Source organism: Vulpes lagopus, chromosome 23 (genome assembly GCF_018345385.1).
Source record: "Vulpes lagopus strain Blue_001 chromosome 23, ASM1834538v1, whole genome shotgun sequence".
Lineage (NCBI taxonomy): Eukaryota > Metazoa > Chordata > Mammalia > Carnivora > Canidae > Vulpes > Vulpes lagopus.
This window is the reverse complement of record NC_054846.1, coordinates 49,357,325-49,381,885: the sequence shown is the minus strand read 5'-3', so window position 1 is coordinate 49,381,885 and position 24,561 is coordinate 49,357,325. Positions and strand designations below refer to the sequence as shown.

The window sequence follows — 24,561 nt, the reverse complement described above, 5'->3', positions numbered from 1 at the left end:
CCACATCGGGCTTCCTGCATGGAGCCTGCTTCTCCCTCTGCCTGTGTCTCTGCCTCTCTCTCGCTCTCTCTGAATGAATAAATAAATAAATCTTTAAAAAAAAATCAAGTACAGAAATGAATTAAACTTAGAACTGGATCTTCAAATTATTATTTCACAAAATATTTAAGAAGAATGAAGCTTATTCTGTCCCATTACACACAATATGAAGGAGTAAAAAGGGGTTTTATACCATTAAAAGTAAAATAAAAACTATCTTAGAAACACTACTTATGTCATATCATCTTTTTTTCAAATTTATTTATTTATTTATTATTTATTTATTTATTTATTTATTTGAGAAAGACAGTGCAAAACCGTGGTGGGGGAGGAGCAGAGGGAGAGGGAGACATACAGACTCCTCACAGAGGCTGATGTGGGCTCTATCCCAGGACTCTGACGATCATGGCCTGAGCCAAAATCAAGAGCTAGATGCTTAGCCAATTGAGCCACCCAGATGTCCCTTAATCCTCTTTAATTTTAGAGTTTGTGTTATATATATTTTACACAAAAATAAATACCCATGTATTGGGAAGACACAAAATATTTTACTAATAGTATATAAAATCAAATAGTTTGGGCGATACCTGAGTGGCTCAGCTGTTGAGCATCTGCCTTCGGCCCAGGTCATGGTCCCAGGGTCCTGGGATCGAGTCCCACATCAGGGTCCCCGAGGGAGTGTGCTTCTCCCTCTGCCTATGTCTCTATCTCTCTCTCGGTATCTCTCATGAATAAATAAATAAAATTTAAAAAAAAAAACAGTTTGGGACATACTGTTTTCTATATATACCTTTTGCCCTATTATCAAAAGCCACCTTAAAAAAAAAACAAAACCTCAAAAGTCTTCAGGTTTTTCCTTCTATTAGAACAATAGTTCTCATCCCCAGCTGCTAATTAGAATCACTTAGGGTCTTTTAATTTTTGTAAATTTTTTTTAAAGAATTTATTTATTTATTCATGAGAGACACAGAGAGAGAGACAGAGACACAGGCAAAAGGAGAAGCAGGCTTCCCACAGGGAGCCCAATGTGGGACTCCATTCTAGGACTCTGAGATCATGACCTGAGCCAAAGGCAGACTTTCAACCACTGAGCCACCCAGGTGCCCTATTTATTTTTATTTTTTTTTAAAGATTTTATTTATTTATTTATTCATGAGAGACACAAAGAGAGAGACAGGCAGAGACATCGGCAAAGGGAGAAGCAGGCTCCATGCAGGGAGCCTGATGTGGGACCCGATCCTGGGACTCCAGGATTGCGCCCTGAGCCAATGTCAGGCGCTAAACTGCTGAGCCACCCAGGGATCCCCCTATTTTTAGTTTTTTTTTTTTTTTTTAAGATATGTTTATTTATTTGAGAGAGAGAGGAAGGAGAGAATCTTCAAATGGACTGCCCACTGAGTAGGGAGCCTGATGTGGTGTTCATCAGGACTGAAGCAGAAAGCAAGAGTTGGTTGCTTAACTGACTGAGCCACCCAGGTGCCCAGCTTAGGGACTTTTTAGAACATAAGAAGCTTATATACCACCCCAAACCAATTTAATCAACACTTCTGAGGGTTAGACATGGGTTTTTCTTTTTTTTTTTTTTAAGATTGTATTTATTTATTTGAAAGAGAGAGAAAGTATGCACACACATGGTGGGGAGGTGCAAAAGGGCATGTATAGAGCGGAGGGTACAGAGGTAGAGGTGTAGAGGAGGGGGAGAGGGCCAAGCTGACTCCAATCTGAGTGTGAGGCCCAAATTTGGGCTCTACACCAGGCACCATATGGGACTTGAGTCCATGACCCTAAGATCATGACCTGAGCCAAAACCAAGAGTCAGAAGCTCAACAGACTAAGCCACCCAGGCATTCTGGCATGGTATTATTTTTAAAAGCTCTTCAGGTGATTCCTTTTTTTTTTTTTTTTAATATTTTATTTATTCATGAGAGAGAGAGAGAGAGAGAGGGACATATCAGAGGGAGACATATCAGAGGGAGAAGCAGAAGGAGAAGCAGAGGGAGAAGCAGGCTCCATGCAGGGAGCCTGATGTAGGACTCGATCCTAGGACTCCAGGATCACGCCCTGGGCTGAAGGCAGGTGCTCAACTGCTGAGCCACCCAGGGGTCCCTCTTTAGGTGATTCTAATGGGCAGCCAGGGCTGAGAACTATTGCCTTGAAACAGGCAATTGTCTTTGAAAAGTACTACGTGAAAAAAGACCTAGTTGACAAAAATCCTGTTTAAGATATAATTCTCTAGCTAAGCCCAACTCCTGGAAGCCCTGAAACTGACCCCTAGAGGAAATATAATCCAGATCACAAGAGGTCCAGCCAGCATTCATCTCTTTTCTTTTCTTTTTTTTTAGGTTTGTTTTTTTATTTATGAAAGACACAGAGAGAGGGAGACAGACCCTAATCTCTCTTTTCTTAACCAAAATTAAATCATGGATATTAAATAGAGGTCAAAACCAACATATGTTTTAGATGCAAGGTGGCCTCAATCAAGATTCAAGATTAAGTTTCAAGGAAGTCAGGACAATGGTGTAGTGTGAACTTTGAGTTCAGCTCTCTTCTGGTGTGTAAATAAGCTACTTTACTTGTTCTTTGATATTCTGTTTATTTGCTTACCAAATTAGTATATATAGTGACTGTGGAATTATTGGGCTGTGCACCAAAAAGAAGCAAAATTTCATATACTTTCCTTCCATGACCCTTTTCTGAAGGAACCCTGCCATTTTCTGTCTTCTCTGCAATCTAGAATTATGTATTTCTTTTTTTCTTTTTTAAGATTTATTTATTTATTTGACAGAGAGAGAGCACAAGCAGTAGAGCAGGGAGCCCCAGAGTCTTTCTTTAGTTAATATGAGAAATTGTTTTGTCTGTGGTAATTCTACAGCAAGTGTTCTGCTCAAACCTTTTTTTTTTTTTTTAAGATTTTATTTATTCATGAGAGACACACACACACACAGAGAGAAGCAGAAACATAGGCAGAGGGAGAAGTAGGCTCCATGCAGGAAGCCGGATGCTGGGCTCGATCATGCGACTCCGGGATCAGGCCCTGAGCTGAAGGCAGACACTCAACCACTGAGCCACCCAGGTGTCCCTCTGCTCAATCCTTAAAGTAGGCTCTTTTATCAACCATTTTTCTTCCCTATTCCTCATTTCCAGCGCAAACTATTATTTCTTAGGAAAAATGAAAAAAAAGAAAAAAAGTGAAAAGAAAAACACAAATAATTGAACTTTTTAATTTAGACTACTTCATTGTGAAGTAGTTTGCTTAATTAGAAAGTCTCCATTCTCTAGTCTTTAACACAATCTGCTAAGGAAAACAATGGTATTATCCAAACTGTGTACTAATAATTCAGAATCTTTAAAAAATGTTGTATGTTCAGGGTGCCTGGGTGGCTCAGTCAAACATCTGCCTTCAGCTCAGGTCATGATCCCAGGGTCCTGGCCCCACATCGGGCTCCCGGCTCGATGGGGAGCCTGCTTCTCCCTCTCCCTCTGCCTGTCGTTCCTCCTGCTTGTGTATGTGCTTGCTCTCTCTCTTTCTCTATCTCTCTCTGTGTCAAATAAGTAAATAAGATCTTAAAAAAAAAAAAAAAGATGTACACTCTAACCCAGCAGGATTTAGCTCCCTCTGGTGCCCAAATTATCATCTCTAAATACCATTTCCCATTAAAAAGAATCTAGAGCTCTTTCAATAAATGGCTGATTCTGGACAAGAAAGATTAAGATGAGCCTAAAATATCTTGGGCCTGAAAGCAGGGAAGTTATCAAAGACTACTAGTAGTGTGTCAAAATGATATAGGAACCAACTAGAAAGGGATTTTAAAAAATATATTTTATTCATAAGAGACACAGAGAGAGGTCGAGACACAGGCAGAGGGAGAAGCAGGCTTCATGCAGGGAGCCCAATGCGGGACTCCATCCCAGACCCCAGGATCACGCCGGGAGCCCAAGGCAGATGCTCAACTGCTGAGCCACTCAGGTGTCCCTAGAAAGTGATTTCTACATACAAAAGATGAAATAATTTGAGTATCAATAAAAATAATGACTGCAATGAATTGAATCAAATATTAAAAAATCTGTTCTTTCATAAGCACACTAAAATGTATTCTTTGGTCACCTTTGGAAGTTTCTAGGCACTGAATCATTACTCTGAAAAATTGATTAATAACAGTAAGCATCCAACTTCTATCCTGCCTTTACCATATAGACTATACTTCAAGAATATGATGTGAGAAAGTTCTTTATAGAAGTATTACTGCTAGTAAGTGGATGATAAAGAAGTGACAGGATTTTTTAAAAAATTTTTTAAAAGGTATTATATTGATTGTTTTTTCTAATTTGAGTTAGTCATAATTTTTTAAAAGATTATTTATTTATTTATTTATTTATTTATTTATTTATTTATTCATGAGAGACACACACAGAGAGAGGCAGAGACAACGGCAGAAGGAGAAGCAGGCTCCATGCAGGGAGCCGGACATGGGACTCAATCCCAGGTCTCCAGGATCACACCCTGGGCTGAAGGCAGCGCTAAACCCCTGAGTCACCTGGGCTGCCCCAGTGATAGGATTTTAAAAGTCAACGTTTTGCAACCTCTAATGAAATAATGGATTTGGCAATTATCTAGGCAACATCATATGTTTAAGATTATCTAATCCCTACCATAACCCTAAGAGAAAGGCACCCTAATTATTCCTATTTTACTGATAAGGTTAAATAACTTGCCAAAGGCAAATTGCCTTGAACCTAGGCACTCTGGAAATATTTACTCTTAAATATTTAATTATATTTCTTCTTGAACGTAATAGGAAACTACTGAAGGAATATAAGCAAGGGTGTAATATAATCCCACATATAGGAAGATCACTCTGATTTGCAGGTGAAGATGGATTGGAGCAGGGATAAACTTGAGGCAGAAAGAGTAAAATGTTATTCATTCACTTAATAAATATTGAACATCTCCTTTGCACCAACCACTGTTCTAGGTATTGAAAATATAGGAATATAAAATAGAGATAAATAAGGGCTCCTTGGATGGCTCAGTTGGTTAAGTGTCAGACTCTTGATTTCAGCTCGGGTCATGATCTCAGGGTCTTGAGATCCAGCCCTGTGTTGGGCTCCCAGCTGAGTGTGAAGCCTGCTTGGGATTCTCTCTCTCCCTGTCTCTGCCCCTCCCTACTCATGCTCTCTCTCTCTCTCTCTCTCTCTCTCTCAAAAAATAATAATAAATAAAAATAAAAAATAAAAAAATCCTTTGCTCATTAAAGACTTTATTTTTTAGAGTTTTTTTTTTTTTTAGAGTTTTAGAACAGATTTAGAGTTACACAAAAATTGATAAGATAGAAGAGAGTTCCCATCTACCCAGCACCCAATTTCCCCTATTATTGGCATCTTGCATTAATATAGTACATTTGTTACAATTAATGAATCAGTATTGATAAATCATTATTAACTAAATTCCACAGTTTTTTTTTTCAAATTTTCTTAGTTTTTACTGAATGTCCTTTTTCTGTTCCAGGATATCATTCAGAATACCATATTATCTTTAGCTGTCTTGTGTTCTTAGGCTATGACAGTTGCTCAGACTTTCCTTGTGTTTGATGACCTTAATAGTTTTGAGGAGTAGTGGTTAGGTTTTTTGTAGGATCCTCCTCTATCAGATTTTTCTGATGTGTTTTTCATGATTAGACAAGGGTTGTAGGTTTGGGGGAGGATCACAGAGGTAACATGCTACTTTTGTTATCTTGTATTAAAGGTACATATCGACATGATTTATGACTATTGACCTTTGCCCATTTTTGAATTGTCTTTTTTTTTCAGTTGTACGAGCTCTTTATATATTCTGAATACAAGTCCCTTATCAGATATATGATTTGCATAAATTTTCTCCCATTTTTTGGTTGTCTTTTCACTTTCTGTGTGTGTATGTGCAATTTTATTGAAATTCTAGTTAGTTAATACATGTATCTTTTCACTTTCTTAATGGTGTACTTTCAAGCACAAAAGTTTCTATTTTTGATGAAGTCCATTTTATTTTATCTTTTTGTCTCTTATGCTTTTGGTATGTGTCTAAGAAGACATTACCTAACCCGAAGTCACGAAAATTTATGCCTATGTTTCTTCTATAATGTCATAGATTGTCACTTTTGTCTTTGATTATTTTGAGATAATTTTTGCATATGGTATGAGGGAGAGGTGCACTGTCATTCTTTTGTATATAGATATTCAGTTGTTCCAACACCACTTGTTGAAAAGACTCTTCTTTCCCATTTGAATTGTTTTGGCATCTTCGTTGAAAATCAATTGGCAAGAGACATGAGGATTTATTTCTGGACTCTCAATTCTATTTGTTTATCTATATGTCTGTCCTTATGCCCAAATCACACTGTTTTGATTATTGTAACTTTGTATTAAATTCTCAAATTGGAAAGTGTAAGTTTTCCAACTTTGTATTTCTTTTTAAAAATTGGCTTTGCAATCCTGGGACCCTTGAATTTCATATAAATTTAGGATCAGCTTGTCAATTTCTGCAAAGAAACCAGCTGAGTGCTGTTGTTGTTGGTGGTGGTGGTTTTAAAGATTTTTATTTACTATTTATTTGAGAGAGAGAAAGCAAGAGAGCACAGGCAGGGGGGGGAGCATCAGAGTAAGAGGGAGAAGCAGGCTCCCCACTGAGCAGAGAGCCCAATGTGGGGCTGGATCCCAGGACCCTGGGATCATAATCTGAGCCCAAGGCAGACATTCAACTGATAGCCACCTAGGCACCCTAAAACCAGCGGAGTTTTTTATAAGGATTACACTGAATCTGAGATAAATTTAGAAAGTGTTGTCAGGCAGCCCAGGTGGCTCAGCGGTTTAGCGTCGCCTTCAGCCCAGGGTGTGATCCTGGAGACTCTGGATTGAGTCCTGCATTCTGGCTCCTTGCATGGAGCCTGCTTCTCCCTCAGCCTGTGTCTCTGCCTCTCTCTGTGTGTGTCTCTCATGAAGAAATAAATAAAATCTTAAAAAAACAAAAGTGTTGTCATCTTAATAATACTCAGTTTTTGATCCATGAACACGGGATATCTTTCCATTTAGCTCTCCTTCAATTTCCTTCAATGATGTTTTATAGTTTTTAGTTTCTACTCTTATACTTCTTTTGTTAAATTTATCCCTAAGTATTTTACCGTTTTTGATGTTATTATAAATGGAATTCTCTTCTTAATTTTAAGATTGGTCATTTCTAGTATGTAGAAATCCTTTTGATTTTTGTATTTTGATATATTCGCAACCTTGCTGAATTCAATTATTAATTCTAACAGTTTGAGTGTGTGTGTATTCTGTAGGATTTTCTACACACGATCATATTACTGCAAGTAAAACCTTTTATTTCTTCCTCTCTAATCTGGATTTCTTTTTCTTTCTTAATTTCCCTGGCTAACCTTCAGGTACAATGTTGAATAAAAGTGGTAAGAACGTATATCCTCATCTTGTTCCTGATCTTAGTGGGAACGTATTCAGTCTTTCACTATCAAGTATGATGTTAGTTGTGGGTTGTTTGTAGATGCCTTTTATCAGATAGGTGGAGTTTCCTTCTATTTCTAGTTTGTTGTGTGTTTTTATCATGAAAGGGCACCTTACATTTAATTTAAATGGATCATTTGCTTGCTCTGTAGGGCAAAATGGATTGTAGCTGAGTGAGGTCTCTGCTACACAGAGAGAGACAGGTTAGGATGCTACTATGATAACCCAGGTGAGAGATAGTGATGGCTTGCAGTGTTCCGGGGTAGGGGGGGAATGATGTAAGAGTGTAGAAACTGGGCAGCCCTTGTGGCTCAAAGGTTTAGGGCCGCCTTCAGCCCAAGGTGTGATCCTGGAGACCCAGGATCAAGTCCCATGTCGGGCTCGCTGCACGAAGCCTGCTTCTCCCTCTGCCTGTGTCTCTGCCTCTGTCTCTCTCTCTCTGTCTCTCATGAATAAATAAATAAAATATTTTTTTAAAAGTGTAGAAACTAGCCCAGTGGTAATCAGAATAACAATAGATGCTAAGACAACAGGATTAATAGAACTTAGTGACAATTGAATGTAATATTGGGCATATCAGATGTTGTCCTGCCCAGATCCTCTTTACTAGGCTGGTACAATCCCCAGCTGCTGTGGGTGTTGGGTGATGGGTGTTGGGTGATGGGTGTTGGGTGAATGGCTCACACTCATGCTTCTCTTTTTAATTAATTAATTGAATTTCTTTTTAATTAATTAATTAATTAATTTTTAAGTTAGCTCTAGATCTAACATGGGACTTAGACACATGACCTTGAGATTAAGAGCCACATGCTCGGGCAGCCCAGGTGGCTCAGTGGTTTAGCGCCGCCTTCAGCCCAGGGCGTGATCCTGGGGTCATGGGATCAAGTCCCACATCCAGCTCCTGCTTCTCCCTCTGCCTGTGTCTCTGCCTCTCTCTCTATCTCTGTGTCTCTCATGAATAAATAAATAAAATCTTAAAAAAAAAAAAAGCCACATGCTCTTACTGACTGAGCCAGCTATGTGCTCCAAGGATTCTGATCCTCAAACTGCCCACTGGGAGTGAAAAGTTTTCCCTTTGCCATGATGAATTCAATTATTAATGGAAGCCATATATTAAGCTGTTGAAATTGACTATGATAATTTGTTCCAAAAGTTTACCAAGCAAATTGCAAAAGGTATTTGAAGATAATGGAAATATTTGTGGTTAGAGAGTAAAAGAAAATAAGTCCTCAAAAGTTATGTTACTTTATGGGGTGATGGAAATAATTTATATCTTGATTGTGGCAGGCTGCATGACTTTCTACTTCTGATGGCCGTTTGAAAGTGCCTTGCAGACTTTCAACTGCAGGAAGCATAATTGACCAAGGGCCCTACCTGCTGGGTCCTGGGTTGCCCAGAAGGTCAGCTTTAGCTCAAAGACTCCCAAAGGCCTTGTCATCTGATCTTTCTTTAGACTTCCTAACATTCAAGGATACTCTCAACCTTTTCTCTTTGTTTTTTTGTTTGCTTTTGTTTTTTCCTCTGAATGAGGTTGGCATTGTGATCAGATAGTTCACCCAGCTGTTCCTGGCTCCCTCCTCATTTCTGCTATAAGTATTGTCCCTCCCAAGAAATCCTTGCATGTGGGCAGCCCAGTAGCTCAGTGGTTTAGTGCCGCCTTCAGCCCAGGGCATGATCCTGGAGACCCGGGATCAGGTCCCACATCAGGGGCTCCCTACATGGAGCCTGCTTCTCCCTTTGCCTGTGTCTCTGCCTCTGTCTGTCTCTGTGTCTCTCATGAATAAATAAATAAAATCTTTAAAATAATAAATAAATAAAAAAGAAATCCTTGCATGTTTGATCTCGTATTGGCATCTTATTTTTGGATGGATAACTGTCCAAAATCCAGGTTATTTATGTATAAACTGGACTAACACATTTGTCAAAACTCAGACCTATATACTTAAAAAGGATAAATTTCACTGTATGTAAATTATACCTCAATAAACTTAACTTAGGGTGGTTGTTAAGTGGCTGAGCATCTGCATTCGGCTCAGGTCATGATCCCAGGATCCTGGGATTGAGTCCTACATCAGGCTCCTGGTCCACAGGGAGCCTGCTCCTCCCTCTTCCTCTCTCTCTGTCTTTGTGAATAAATAAATAAAATAGTAAAACAATAAACTTGACTTTAAAAAATGTTAGTTTTAAACATTTATCAACAGCAGGTAAATCATGACTGTTCTCCACTCTATTTGAACCATCCATTGCCAAGCCCATGTCCTGGAATGCTGAAATTCCATATCACACAATGACCACATTGAGCATCTACTCAAACTTATAATTTGCTTGCTCAGGTGCTCCCCATGTCTGCCTGTCCTGGTCTCAGGGTTAGCCAGAAACACAAATGTTTACAACCAATATACAAGGAAAAGGTGAGAGATCAGGGCATGGGAGAAGAGTGCCCAGGCTAGACACCTTAGAGTCCCTCCATTATCTGCTCAACAATCAGGTCTCTGGAACACATGTAGTTCTTTTTTTTTTTTTTTTTTTTTTAAGATTTTATTTTTTTATTCATGAGGGACACAGAGAGAGAGAGAGGCAGAGACACAGGCAGAGGGAGAAGCAGGCTCCATACAGGGAGCCCGATGTGGGACTCGATCCCGGGACTCCAGGATCATGCCCTGGGCCAAAGGCAGGCGCTTAACCACTGAGCCACCCAGGGATCCCCAGTGTAGTTCTTTAAGGACTGAACTGAACTCAGACAATTTGACTAGGTGGGTTTTCCTTTTTTTTTTTTTTTTTTAAATTTAAATTCCAGGAAGTTTACAGTTCTGTACATCACCCTGTGCTCATCAGGAAGAGTATATTCTATAATGCCCATCACCTATTTAGTCCTTCCCCCCACCCCCCTCCCCTCTGATAACCTTCTGTTCTCTATAGTTAAGAGCATTTTCTGGTTTGTCTCTTTTTTTCATTTGCTTGTTTGTTTCATTTCTTAAATTCCATATATGAGTGAATAATATGGTATTTGTCTTTCTCTGACTTATTTCACTTAGCATTATATCCTTTAGATCCATCCAAGCTGTTGCAAATGGCAAGATTTCATTTTTTATGGTTGAATAATATTCCTTTATAAATATATCACATTCCTTTATATATGTGTGTATATATATATCCCTATATATATATATATATGTATCTTCGTTATCCATTCATCTTTTGATAGACACTTGGATTGCTTCCATAATTTGTTTTTTTTGTTTTTAAAGGTTATTTATTTATTTATTTATTAATGAGAGACACACACAGAGAGAGAGAGAGAGAGGCAGAGACACAGGCAGAGGGAGAAGCAGGCTCCATGCAAGGTGCCCAATGTGGGACCCAATCCCGGATCTCTGGGATCACATCCTGGGCTGAAGGCAGCGCTAAACCGCTGAGCCACCCGTGCTGCCCTGCTTCCATAATTTGGCTATTGTAAATAGTGCTGCAATAAACATAGAGGTGCATATATATCTTTTCAAATTAGTGTTTTTTAATTCTTTGGTAATTCTTTGGGCTTTTATATGCAGAAGTGTGTGAGCCATTTGTCCTTTGTCATTCAGAAAACAAAACAAATAACAACAATGAAAACACATTCAGCAGCATAGCTATTTCACCAAGAAAAAAAGCCAAAGCTCTTGCTGTATATGACACCATGTGATACTGCTCTAAGCTACCCATCTACCTTCATATTCTAAGACTCTTCTTCCCCCTTGCTAATATTTCTCCAGTAAAAATGGATTCCCTACTATTTCTTAAATATCCTAAGCATACTCTCACCATAGGACATTTGCATTTACTTTTCTTTTCTTTCATTTATTTATTTTTGTTAAGTTTATTTTCCCAATGTGGGGCTCGAACTCATGACCCTGAAATCAAGAGTCGCGTGCTCTACTGATTGAGCAGCCAGGTGCCCCTGCATTTACTTTTCTTTTCTTTCTTTTTTTTTGAGAGAGAGAGAGAAAGAGAGAGCAAGCAAGGACAGTGAGGAACAGGGGAAGGGAGAGACAGAGAGAAAGAATCTTAAGCAGGTTCCATGCCCAGCGTGGAACCCAATGCAGGGCTCAATCTCACAACCCTGAGATCATAACTTGGACTGAAATCAAGAGTTAGAAGCCTAATAGACCCTACCCAGGGGCCCCTGCATTTACTTTTTTATCTATCTAGAATTCTTCTTTACATGGCTCTCCCTCTCCATTAAAGCCTCTGATCAAATGTTACCTTCTTAGAAAGGCTTTCCCTGACCATGTCTAGAATAGCACTCCTTCCCTAATATGTCACTCTATCATTTTATCCTTCTTTATCCTCTTCATAGCACTTATCATCCCCTGATATATCATATATTTATTCACTTATCTGTTGATTTTCTGCCTCCTCAGTCAGAATATAATTCCACAATAACAGGAAATTTTTTGTTCACTGCTGTATCACCAGAACCAGTGTTTGGCACATTGTTGGCACTCATTAAGCATTGATTGCATAAATGAAGCTCACTCTCATGTCTCCTTTCTCTTTCTTCTTCAGGTCCTCTCAGTAAAAACAAAACAAAACAAAACAAAAGTTAGCAAGAGAAGAATCTTAGCAAACAGTAGACCTTAGCCACATATTTACCTGGGGCCTTGAACATACTGCCATGCTGTATTGAACAAGTTTCCTGGGGCTCTTAAGAATGACTCTTTCAGTTGATTCAACCACTGTCATAAAATCCTCAATGTCCTTGACCCATTTTTCTTTTCACTCTATTTATGTGGCAAAACCTTAATCCTGGATCGGTCCAAATGATTGCTTTTCTGTATCCAGGCAGGCTGCAAAGTTCTATTGAGGGAAAATCATTCAACTGGGTAAATCAATGCCACTATAAATTCATGGTTACTTATTTCAAGCAATGAAAACAGGATAAATAAGAAAAATAATAGCTAAATGTTTATTCCTGAAAATGATATTAATACCTTTTTTCTTTTTTTAAGGTTTTACTTATTTATTCATGAAAGACACAGAGAGAGGCAGAGACACAGGCAGAGGGAGAAGCAGGCTCCATGTAGGAAGCCCAACACGAGACTCTAACACAGGATTCCAGGATCAGGCCCTGAGCCAAAGGCAGACGCTCAACCACTGAGCCACCCAGGCGTCCTCGTATAAATACCTTATATACATTAATGCATTTAATATTTATAAAGCATCATAAAGTAGATATTCATTGCATTTTATTGATGAAGAAATGGAAGCATAATAACTAGCCCAAAGTCACACAACTAGTAAAGGACAGAGTCTGAATTTTCAACTCAGGCATTCTGATTTTATCACTTGAGCTTTTAACCTTTCCTGCCAGACAATTTGATTGTTTCCCTTGTCAGCTCTTTCTCTACCACCAACTATAACCAACAGGGCTACTTCGTTGCCTAACTTCCAGGGGTACTATTTATGTCTACATTATGAGCACTACTGAGAGGAAAATTTATAGCCTTAACTTAGATTTTAAAAGAAAAAAGACTGAAAATCAGGAACTAAGCAACTCAAAAACTTAAGAAACTAAAAAGTAAGAAAACAATAAGTTCAATGAAAACTAAGATAAGTAAATAATACACATAAGAGCAGAAATTAATGAAGTAGGAAACAAAGATAAAATTGAGAATATCGGGCAGCCCGGGTGGCTCAGCGGTTTAGCGCCGCCTTCCGCCCAGGGCGTGAACCTGGAGACCTGGGATCGAGTCCCATGTCAGGCTCCCTGCATGGAGCCTGCTTCTCCCTCTGCATGTGTCTCTGCCTCTCTCTCTCTCTCTCTCTCTCTCTGTCTCTCATAAATAAATAAATAAAATCTTTAAAAAAAATTAAGAGGATCAACAAAGCCAAAGATAGTTCTTTGAAAAGAATAAAATTGAGAGATCTATGGCAAGACTGATGAAGATAAAAGATAATATTAGGAATTAAAAAGAAGGGGTGCCTTGGTGGCTTAGTCAGTTAAGCATCTGATTCTTGATGTCCAGCTCAAGACTTGATCTCAGGACGTGATTTCAAGCCCTATGTTGGGCTCCAGGCCCAGCCTGGAGCCTACTTAAAAAAAAAAAAAAAAAAGGAATTAAAAAGAAGCCACAACTATAAATACAACAGAAATTAAAATTTCAGAATATTATTAACTATAGTATTGTTTTATTGTGTGCTAATGAATTTGAAAATTTTATTAAAGGGATAAATTTATAGAAAAATATAAAATAGCAAAACTGACTCATAAAACTGGGATGCCTGGGTTGTCAGTGGTTGTCTGCCTTTGGCTCAGGGCGTGATCCTGGGGACCCAGAATCGAGTCCTGCACTGGGCTCTCTGCATGGAGCCTGCTTCTTCTCCCTCTTCCTATGTCTCTCTTTCTGTGCATCTCTCATGAATAAATGAACAAAATCTTTTAAAAAAGAGAAAATATGCTTTTAAAAAAAGATTTTATTCATTTTTTCATGAGAGACACAGTGAAAAGCAGAAACATAGGTAAGGGAGAAGCAGGCTCCCCTCAGGGAGCCCAACGCACGACTCGATCCCAGGACTCCAGGATCATGACCTGAACCAAAGGCAGATGTTCAACTGCTAAGCCACCCAGGTGCCCTGAAAACATGCTAGTTTTATAACCATTAAAGATAATGAATCAACAGGTAGAAATCTTTGCATAAAGAAAACAATGGAGCCACATAATTTTATAGGCAGGTTCAACCTCTTCCAAACTTACTCAATTTCAACCTTACTCAAACTCATGCAGAGAGAGAAAAGGAAAAAAGGAAACACTCCCAAATCCAAGTTAGAAGGTTAGTTAGCATCATCTTGATACTCGAATCAGAAAAGAATAGTGTAATAAAGGAAAAGTAAAGGTTGGCCTCATTTATAAATATAGATGCATATATTTAAAAAATTTTTATTTTAGGGGGTGAAGAGCAGAGGGTGAGGGAGAGAGAGAATCTTAAGCAGGCTCCATACCCAGTACAGAACCAGATGTGGGGCTCAATCTCACAACCCTGAGATCATGACCTGAGCTGAAATCAAGAGTCGGACACTTAACTGAGTCACCTGGGCACCCCACAAACTTATAATTCTTTAATTAATAAGAGAGGTAGGCTTGTTGTCTATAAAATTAGTGTACAGGGATCCCTGGGTGGCACAGCGGTTTGGTGCCTGCCTTTGGCCCAGGGCACGATCCTGGAGACCCGGGATCCAATCCCACGTCGGGCTCCCGGTGCATGGAGCCTGCTTCTCCCTCTGCCTATGTCTTTGCCCCTCCCTCTCTCTCTCGCTCTCTGTGTGACTATCATAAATAAATAAAAATTAAAAAAATAAAAATAAAAATAAAATTAGTGTACAGAAGTGAATTTAGTTTCTATACCTAACAAAAAGTGTAATTCTTAAAAAGATATAATGTAGGATAGCACAAAGATAAAAGTGCTCAGGAATAAATTTAATAAAACATATATAAGATTCTTATGGAATCTTTTTTTTTTTTTTTTTTTTAATTTTTTATTTATTTATGATAGTCACAGAGAGAGAGAGAGAGAGGCAGAGACACAGGCGGAGGGAGAAGCAGGCTCCATGCACCGGGAGCCCGATGTGGGATTCGATCCCGGGTCTCCAGGATCGCGCCCTGGGCCAAAGGCAGGCGCCAAACCGCTGCGCCACCCAGGGATCCCTCTTATGGAATCTTAAAGCTTAACAAGCTTTTAAAATTTCTAAAATTCAAGGGAGTCTGACTGGTTCAGTGGGAAGAGCATGTGACTCCTGATCTTGGGGTTGTGAGTTCGAACCACATATTGGGTATAGAGATTACATAAATCAAAAACAACTCTAAAATTTAATTTTGTTAATGGATAAGAATACTCAATGTTATAAAAATGTTAATTGTCTCCAAATTGTCCTATAGAGGTATTGAAATTCTTCTTTTTTAGACATATTGAAATTATTTTTTTTTTAAGATTTATTTTTATTTATTTATAATAGACACAGAGAGAGAGAGAGAGAGAGAGAGAGAGAGAGAGAGAGAGGCAGAGAGAGAAGCAGGCTCCATGCTGGGAGCCCGACGCGGGACCGACTCCCAGGACTCCAGGATCACGCCCCGGGCCAAAGGCAGGCGCGAAACCGCTGAGCCACCCAGGGATCCTCCGACATATTGAAATTCTAATAGGAGTTCTATCTTGTGTAAAAGTGAGTGTAAAACTTAACAGGCTAGTTCTAAAGTCCATGTGGAAGAACCCAGAGTCCCAGGAACAGCCAAGACACTGCTGAAGAAGGACAAGGTGGAAACTTGTCCTACCAGAGTTATTACAAAACTATGGTAATTAAAACAGTATGGTGGGTGGATCCCTGGGTGGCTCAGCGGTTTAGCGCCTGCCTTTGGCCCAGGGCGCGATCCCGGAGTTCCGGAATCGAGTCCCGCGTAGGGCTCCAGGCATGGAGCCCGCTTCTCCCTCTGCCTGTGTCTCTGCCTCTCTCTCCTCTCTCTCTATGACTATCATGAATAAAAAAAAAAAAAAAAAAAGTACGGCATGGATGAATAGTCTAAGGAATTGAATAGAGAATACATGAATAGCCATTTTATGGAAGAAGAAACTTAGCTGGCTATATATTAGTCTGTTTAGACTGCTATAACAGTTTTTTTTTTAATTTTATTTGTATTTATTTATGATAGGCACACAGTGAGAGAGAGAGAGAGAAGCAGAGACACAAGCAGGCTCCATGCACCGGGAGCCTGATGTGGGATTCGATCCCGAGTCTCCAGGATCGCGCCCTGGGCCAAAGGCAGGCGCCAAACCGCTGCGCCACCCAGGGATCCCTAGACTGCTATAACAAAACATCAGGGCAGCCCGAGTGGCTCAGCGGTTTAGCGCCTGCCTTGGCCCAGGGCATGATCCTAGAGACTCGGGATCGAGTCCCACGTCAGGCTCCCTGCATGGGGCCTGCTTCTCTCTCTGCCTGTGTCTCTGTCTCTCTCTCTCTGTGTCTCTCATGAGTAAATAAATAAAATCTTTAAAAATATATATATATCACAGACTGGGTTGCTTAAACAATAGAAATTTATGTCTCATAGTTCTGGAGGTTTGTAAGTCCAAGATCAAAGTGCCAACAAGGTAGGTTTCATTCTGAGGCTTCTCTCTTGGTTTGTAGGCAGCTACCGCCTCCATGTGCTCACTTGACCTCTTCTTTATGTACATAGTGGGTAAATGGGTTCAAGGGGAATACACTGGGTATTTAGGGCTTCAACATAAATTTTAGCGCGGGGTGGGGGGGACACAATTCAGTTGTAGCATCTTATGAACATCTTTTTACTGCCTGATCTAATAAATAATGAGATAATGTAAATTATAACAAAATGAAACACCATTTTACAGTCACCAGGTTATGATATTAACGGTTGGCAAGTATGTGGAGGAAGGGAACTCATTCACAGCTGGTGGGAATGTAAATCCCCCTGAGATTTGAAAAGAGGATGTATTTGCCATATGTCCCAGCAATTCTGCTCCTAGGTATATACACTAGTTTTCAAATTGCTGGGTGCAATCCAATACTAGGTTGGGAAATTAATTTTAATGGTGCTAAAGTATAATTTTCCAAAAGGTAAAATTATGACTGTCATAGAAATATAAAATAAACACATGCCAAAAATGTTATTTATATTAATTAATGAGAGCCACGAAAATGTTACAGGAATTCTGTATGAATTTGCTAAGAATCAGGAATGTTGAAATGAATTTGCTGAGAGGCAAAAGTGGTTTATATCCCATAGGTCAACATAACATAATGTTTTTTGTGTTATCTTTTCTACAGTGGACAAGAATCATTTTAAACACCTATTCTCTTGCAAAATAGCTTAGTTAATAGAAAGTCAGAGGTCCTTATGGACTCAAATCCTTCCAGAGTCTGCTAGGCAGTGCCCAGCCTTACACGAGAAGGGCACCCAGGTAATTGCTTTTGCTCATTTCCAAGTCTTTGAAAATAATTTTTCTGACAACGGGTCCCTCTTAGCTTTTTTGGGAGGGTGGGGGATAATAAACCAAAAAGAAATAGAAATTCAGTGCCTTGCTGGCAGTAAGTATATAGTTCTGTGAAATTGTTTCAGATATACACATCTGTATATACGTATGTGGTATCATTGGGTCTGAAGCAGAATGTTTTTGTTCACCGTTGGCTGAGGTCTAAACATTTGAAAGCCACGAATGTGGGATATTACGAGGTTCGACAGTCAGACAGTGAGTCCCCCCCTTCGCTCAAAGTAGGCATCCATCCAAATGCCAGGCTTGGTCAGGCGAACTCAGAAAATGATTTGAGTGAATGGTGAGGAATCAAGAGAAGACAGAAATATCGAATTACGTTGTAAATGAAGCTAATGTTATATGTCTCGATTAAAAAAAAAAAATCTCAGGGCAGCCCTGGTGGCTCAGCGGTTTAGTGCCGCCTTCAGCCCAGGGCGTGTAATCCTGCAGACCCACGGTCGAGTCCCAAGTTGGGCTCCCTGCGTGGAGCCTGCTTCTCCCGCTGCCTGTGTCTTTGTGTGTGTGTCTTTCATGATTAAATAAATAAAATCTTTTTTAAAAATCTCAGAAAAAAAGAATAGGGAGCAGCTCAGGGCCGGGGGCTCGTCTCCGTCTTTTCTTTAACCATGAGGTTCGCTAGGTGCCTGGGACACCCCAAGAGTGGAGAGGGCGTGGGCGGCGTGGGACGGTCCGGCGGGCCAACCCCAGCAGGCAGGTGCTGGGACTCGCAGCCGCGCAGGTCGCGGGTAGCGGTTTCCACACCATCCCCAGGCCAGGGCCGCTCCCCGCGAGCGGAAGAACACTGCGCACGCGCACAGGCGACCGGGGCTGGCAGCGCGCGAGGAGCGCTCTGCGGCCGGCCTGGCGTCGCCTCCAGCCCCCGGCGGCTCGCGGGGCCCAGCCACCTCCGCCACGGCGGCCCAGCCGGGGTTCCCCCGCCCTCTCCGCGCAGGCGCGGGTGGCGACTGCGCGCGCAGGCCCGGAGCGGGCGCCGGCGGGAAGGGGAAGCGGCGGGTAAGAAGGGCCTGCGTCCGAGCGCGACTGTGACGGGGTTGGGAACGACCTCTTCGCGGTTGCGGCTCTCGGGCTCCCTGAGCAGAGCAGAAGAGCCTCCGGAGCCACTTCCTCCGGCCGCTCAGGCCGGCCTCCTATTCCAAGTGTTTCCGTCCGCACCTTTTCGCCTGGTCGGCTCCGCTCCTGCCTCTCCTCTCCCCGCCCCCACCCGGGAATCCGAAGGCCGAGCCCGCAGCCGGTCAGCCCCAGCCCGTGGCGGATGCCTTCTCTGCCATTTAGGTAGCGCCGAATGTTTATCCGCTTGTAGAGTCGCAGCAGCTTAGGGGGTTCTCACTCAGGCGCAGAGAGCTCCGTTGTTTTGTTTTGTTTTGTTTGTTTTGGTTTTTTTTTTTTTTTAAGATTTTATTTATTCATGAGAGACACACAGAGAGGCAGAGACAAGGCAGAGGGAGAAGCAGGCTCCTCACGGGTCTCCAGGATCACGCCCTGGGCTGAAGGTAGACACCCAGTCGCCGAGCCACTCGGGCTGCCCAAGAGCTGCTGCTGCGGCCCCCCCCCCCCTTTTTTTTTTAAACGCTTGCTCTTTCTGCCATCCTTTGCTGAAGCAGCTTCCCGATGCTCTCGGCGGTAAAGTCAAGGACACCAAACATAGGTCTTTACTTCCGGGCTTCTCCACCTGATAATCTCCCATTCAAGCTTGGGTCTCTTGAACCACGTCCCTCACATTCCTGTGCAGTGTCCCGGAGTTAGTTGTACTCGTTCCTTTGGAAATGAAGTTCTTCTCTGGCAGCGGGATAGTATCAGCAATTACTAAGAAGCATGGTAACAGATTAGGATTTCTGCTGTCTGCTACCGGAGTGGATGGGTGTTCAGTGAGCTCGTTTGTAGCAGGAGGCAGCGTTTTAATTCAGTGGCTGTGCTTGATGACTTGAAGCTGGGATAGAGGAGGTGCCTTGTAACTAAGCCACTGGGGTCCAAACTCTGGTGACAGGAAGAAATCTAAAACAAAAATGCCTCACAGCTACGTCATGTTTAATAATATCTGCAGGTCGAATTTCTATGTAGAGATAAATGCACTGTTTGCTTTTATATGCCAGTTAAATGTAATATGTTGACATTCTGTAAATGCTGATGTGAAATTTTAGCAGCTGCTCTGGAACTTCTCAAATCTCTCAATTCCTAGATAATCATGATAATCAGCTTCATTAGTTTTACTTTGGTAAGTTTAAGCGCTGTAAATGTAGCCACTTTTTTCTAATATCAGCCCACACCTTTCTGTCAGTTTTATTACTAGTTCCCTTTGATGACTAGATTACAGAACCGTAGTCATTTTAAGATGTCCCTGTGCTTCATCTTCAAATGTCTTATATTACCGGATCTCATGGTTTCTTTACTTAAAAAGTAAGTTGGATTTATCCTTTCAATTCTCATTGTTGAAGCTGTAAGGCTATTTTCAGGTCTTTGCTACCTCTCCGTTCATCCCCTGGAAAGTATATGTAACAGTTCTGAGACATGACAATTTACCCTTGAGTCCATAAGGGCTCATTCCTCAATGTCTGTATTTGGGTTTCAAACCCTTTTCTCTATAGGTTGGCCTAATAGTTACTGTGTGGGTGAACTGGTAGGAAAAGCCTAGGATTTAGAGTACTAAGACTTAGATTCAAATACTGAGACTCTCATTATACTAATGCTGTGTCCTTGAGAAGCTTTGAGCTTCAGTTTCTTACTCTCTGGTTTCAAATAACAGTATCTTTTCTTCCAGCCTCTTAATTGTGAGGATTACAAATGGCAGAATGTGTGGCGAGCCTATCGTAGTTAGACAAAAACAAGCTAAGCTGTTATTTTCTCACTGTACTTGTTCATTTCACAAATATTTGAAAACCTAATATATCTTAGGTACTGGTGCTATTGATATGAAAAATAGTTCCTAACTTTAAGGAACTGTCTTTCAGGAAGCTTTCAGAGGGGCGCCTGAGTGGCTCAGGGGTTCAGCGTCTGTCTTTGGCTCAGGGCGTGACCCTGGAGTCCCAGGATCGAGTCCCGCATTGGGCTCCCTGCATGGAGCCTGCTTCTCCCTCTGCCTGTGTCTCTGCCTCTCTCTCTGTGTGTCTCTCATGAATAAATAAAATTTTTTTTTTTTTTAGAAAAAGGGAAGCTTTCAGAGGATGTGTGTGTCTGTAGGGAATAGAGTGGTAGAGTGTCTGGCAAGATAGAGCGTGCTATAGGCTCTAAAATAGGTAAATTTAGGGCAGCCCTGGTGGCTCAGCGGTTTAGCGCTGCCTTCAGCGCAGGCCCGGATCCTGAAGACCTGGGATGAAGTCCAACATCGGGCTCCCTGCATGGAGCCTGCTTCTCCCTCTGCCTGTGTCTCTGCCTCTCTCTCTCTCCCTCTCTGTGTGTCTGTCATGAATGAATAAATAAAATCTTTAAAAAAAAAATAAGTAAATTTAGGGTGAGCAACAAATCCAGAGGAGAGAGGAACAGGGAAGTTCTGCAGGAAATTATGTATGAACAGAGTCTTGAATTTATAATAAAGATCCGAAAGGAAAAGGTGGGGAAGGATATCTTGAAAGAGACACTTTTAGAGAACTACAAATTCTTAGGTTTTGTTGGAGTATTAAGTTCAAAGAAGAGTACGGGAGATAAGACTGGACAGGTAGATGGAGGTGAGATTTGAAGGGCTTTGTGTGCTTAGTGTCAGATTGAAGGACTGTAAGCAGACAGTTGGGCTGATCACAGTTGCTTTTTGAAAATTCATTCTGGCTTGAGTGTATGCTTCCCTACTACAGTGTACAAAAACTTCTACCTTTGTACCTTATTTTCTTTATTTCACCCAGAAGGGCTTATGCCCCCTCCTCATATGTTAATACTTATCTTGCAGCATCCAGTTCAGGTCCCATTTCTACTGTGAAGCATCCTCCAATTATTTTAGGCCTTATTACTTATTCCCTTCCTGAAACCCTATTAGGAATAGTACCACACAGCTTTAGTCCTTAGTTGTTTCATGTGTATTTTATGTCCCTAAATAGATTGTAAGCTTCTTGAAGGTAGGGAATATTTGATTTGTGTGTAAATAGAAGATGTGTTAAACACAAAAATATTTTGTCTTATTTCCTTCTATTTTGTTTTTCAGGGTAGGACCAGATTATGGGCAACAGTCCTTTTAATTAATCTGTCACCATCATGGCTAATGAGGCCTGTCCCAAGGCTGGTGATAGTCCTTTTTCATCAGATAAACATGCCCAACTCATCTTGGCCCAGGTCAATAAAATGAGGAATGGAGAGCATTTCTGTGATGTGCAGTTACAAGTTGGAAAGGAAACTTTTAAAGTTCATCGACTGGTTTTGGCTGCCAGTAGTCCTTACTTTGCAGCTTTGTTCACTGGAGGAATGAAAGAGTCCTCAAAAGATGTTGTACAGATTCTAGGAATTGAAGCTGGAATCTTTCAAATACTTCTAGATTTCATTTATACAGGTATGTTAAATGAGCCTATAGCTTTGAGTGAAGAATGATGTAATCACTCACTCATTGCAATGAGTTGATACAACTTATATGGAAAGTAATTCGATAGTATGTTATTATGAGTGTTTGAAAAGTTCCTATCTTTTGACTCAGTACTCCTTTTCTAGGAATCAAGGAATTAATTAGTGTTACAGACAAATGTTTATGTAGCAGGATGTGTATTGTAACATTATGTATAACAGTACATAATTGAATACAATTAATTACCCTTCAGTGGGTTATATGGTTAAATAAATTGTGGCACATTATATACCATGGAATATTTTTTAGATCTCTCAAATTATTTAAATAAATATATTATGGAAGAGTGTTTACAATATATTAAATGAAAAAAATTGCATATAAATACTGCTCTAGTCTTGTAAAGAAAAAAATTATGTATATTTATACATAGGAAAAAGACCAGAATGTTGCTAAGTGTTTATCTCTGGCTCATGGAATATGGAAGATCTTTATTTTTCCTTCTTTTTCTTTTGCCTCTTAAAATATTTATAATCGGTATGTATGTATTTTAGTTAAAACTTTTATTTTTAAAATGTTTTTGGGGGGATCCCTGGGTGGCGCAGCGGTTTGGCGCCTGCCTTTGGCCCAGGGCGCGATCCTGGAGACCCGGGATCGAATCCCACGTCGGGCTCCCGGTGCATGGAGCCTGCTTCTCCCTCTGCCTCTCTCTCTCTCTCTCTCTCTCTCTCTCTGACTATCATAAATAAAAAAAAAAAAATTAAAAAAAATTAAAAAAAATGTTTTTGGGGACACCTGGGTGGCTCAGTGGTTTAGCGCCTGCCTTCGGCCCAGGGTGTGACCCCGGGGTCCCGGGATTGAGTCCCGCGTCGGGCTCCTGCATCTCCCTCTGCCTGTGTCTCTGCCTCCCTCTCTCTGTCTCTCATGAATAAATAAATAAAATGTTTTTTAAAAATAAAATAAAATGTTTTTGAAGAGTTTTAATAACATTAGAAAATGTAAAAAAAAAAACATTAGAAAATGTACACAAAAAACTATGAAGTATAAGTTTTATATGATATATAACAAATATATATGGAAAAAAGCTTTGAAAGAAAGATGCTGAAGTGTTAATATAGTGTATGTCTGTGGGAAAATGCATGATTTTCGTTTTTATACTTTTTCTGCTTTGAAGTTTTTTTGTGTGTGTGGTGAATATATATTACTCTTATAATTGGAAAAAAATGTTTGAAAACAAAAACTATGTTTGGTCATCATGCTGTCCTTAAAGGATTACTTGTTGGAAAAAAAAAAAAAGGATTACTTGTTGGAAGATAATTATGTGACCTGCTAAAGTATTCTTTATTTAATGCATGGTACTTAAACCTGGAAAATGACAAAAGGAGGTTTATTGTGTTGTTTCATACTACGTTTTGTGAAAGTATCAGAAAATAACTCTTAATTTGGAGATTATAAAAATGACTTATTTGCTGAAAGTTCAGCCTTATCTATTGGCTAATATGCAAATTAGCATTGAGGGATTTTTTTTTTTACCTTTTGTAAATGACTTGAGTGAGCTGAAGACAGCTTCATAAATGTCCTGCTTCTCTTATTTGCAAAATGTAAATTAACACAGATTAATCCAATGGGATTAGTGTTGAACTACATAAAAACAAGAAAAGCTGCCAAGTGTCTATTCTGCCTTTCTTGTCTAAGGGTAGCAACAAGAGATACTTAGTGAAAGATGTTCCCACTACTATCACCATATTGGTGATTAGCACTTCCATCGAGTAAATAAAAAGTAGTAAAACTCAGAGAAATAAAAGCTGTTGAGTATACCTGGGAGAAACAACATTCTAGAATATTGACATTTAAGGCTAAAATTGATATAACAAGAACAGGGGCAGCTCCCGTGGTGCAGCAGTTTGGTGCTGCCTGCAGCCTGGGGTGTGATCCTGGAGACCTGGAATCGAGTCCCACATCGGGCTCCCTGCCTGCATGGAGCCTGCTTCTCCCTCTGCCTGTGTCTCAGCCTCTCTCTGTGTGTCTATGAATAAATAAATAAAATCTTTAAAAAAAAATTAAGAACAGAATTTGGCTACTAGTAAAAGCTATCACATGGCTTAACAAGATAGTTTATTTTTCCACAAAAGTGAATTCATAGTAGGTGTCCCAAAGATGGTATGGTGGTTTCATGAGGTCACTAGTGTCTGTTAGTCTCCCAACAATTTGCTCTACCATGTATAGCTTGTAGCTTCTAATCTCTCCATCGCTGAATTCCACCCAGTGGAAGGAGGAAGGGGAAATGCAAAGGGCCTGCTAGCTGAGCCTGTGCTGTCTTTTTAAGCTTTTTCTGTTAGCTGTGCCCAATAACTGCTGTCTATAACCCATTGGCCAAACAGTAAAACATTTATCCCTATCTGTAAGGGCACAGTTACCACCCACAACAAAATCAAGGTTATTTTTTTATTATTATTATTTTTTTATGATAGTCACACACAGAGAGAGAGAGAGAGGCAGAGGCACAGGCAGAGGGAG

General features: G+C 40.4%; 1 protein-coding gene across 3 annotated transcripts in view; it reads left to right on the top strand.

Moving 5' to 3' along the window:
- The first annotated feature begins 18,428 nt into the window (after positions 1 to 18,428).
- LOC121481087 (intracisternal A particle-promoted polypeptide) overlaps positions 18,429 to 24,561 on the top strand; it is a 48,777-nt gene continuing 42,644 nt past the window's right edge. For 2 of the 3 annotated variants that reach the window (XM_041738075.1, XM_041738073.1), the window contains exons 1-2: positions 18,706 to 18,839; positions 21,694 to 22,035. In XM_041738075.1, coding sequence (XP_041594009.1) covers positions 21,744 to 22,035 — 292 coding nt within the window. In that variant the 5' untranslated portion in view covers positions 18,706 to 18,839; positions 21,694 to 21,743. Of the gene's footprint in view, positions 18,561 to 18,705; positions 18,840 to 21,693; positions 22,036 to 24,561 lie in introns of those variants that run through there. The other variant, XM_041738074.1, reaches the window with a different exon arrangement.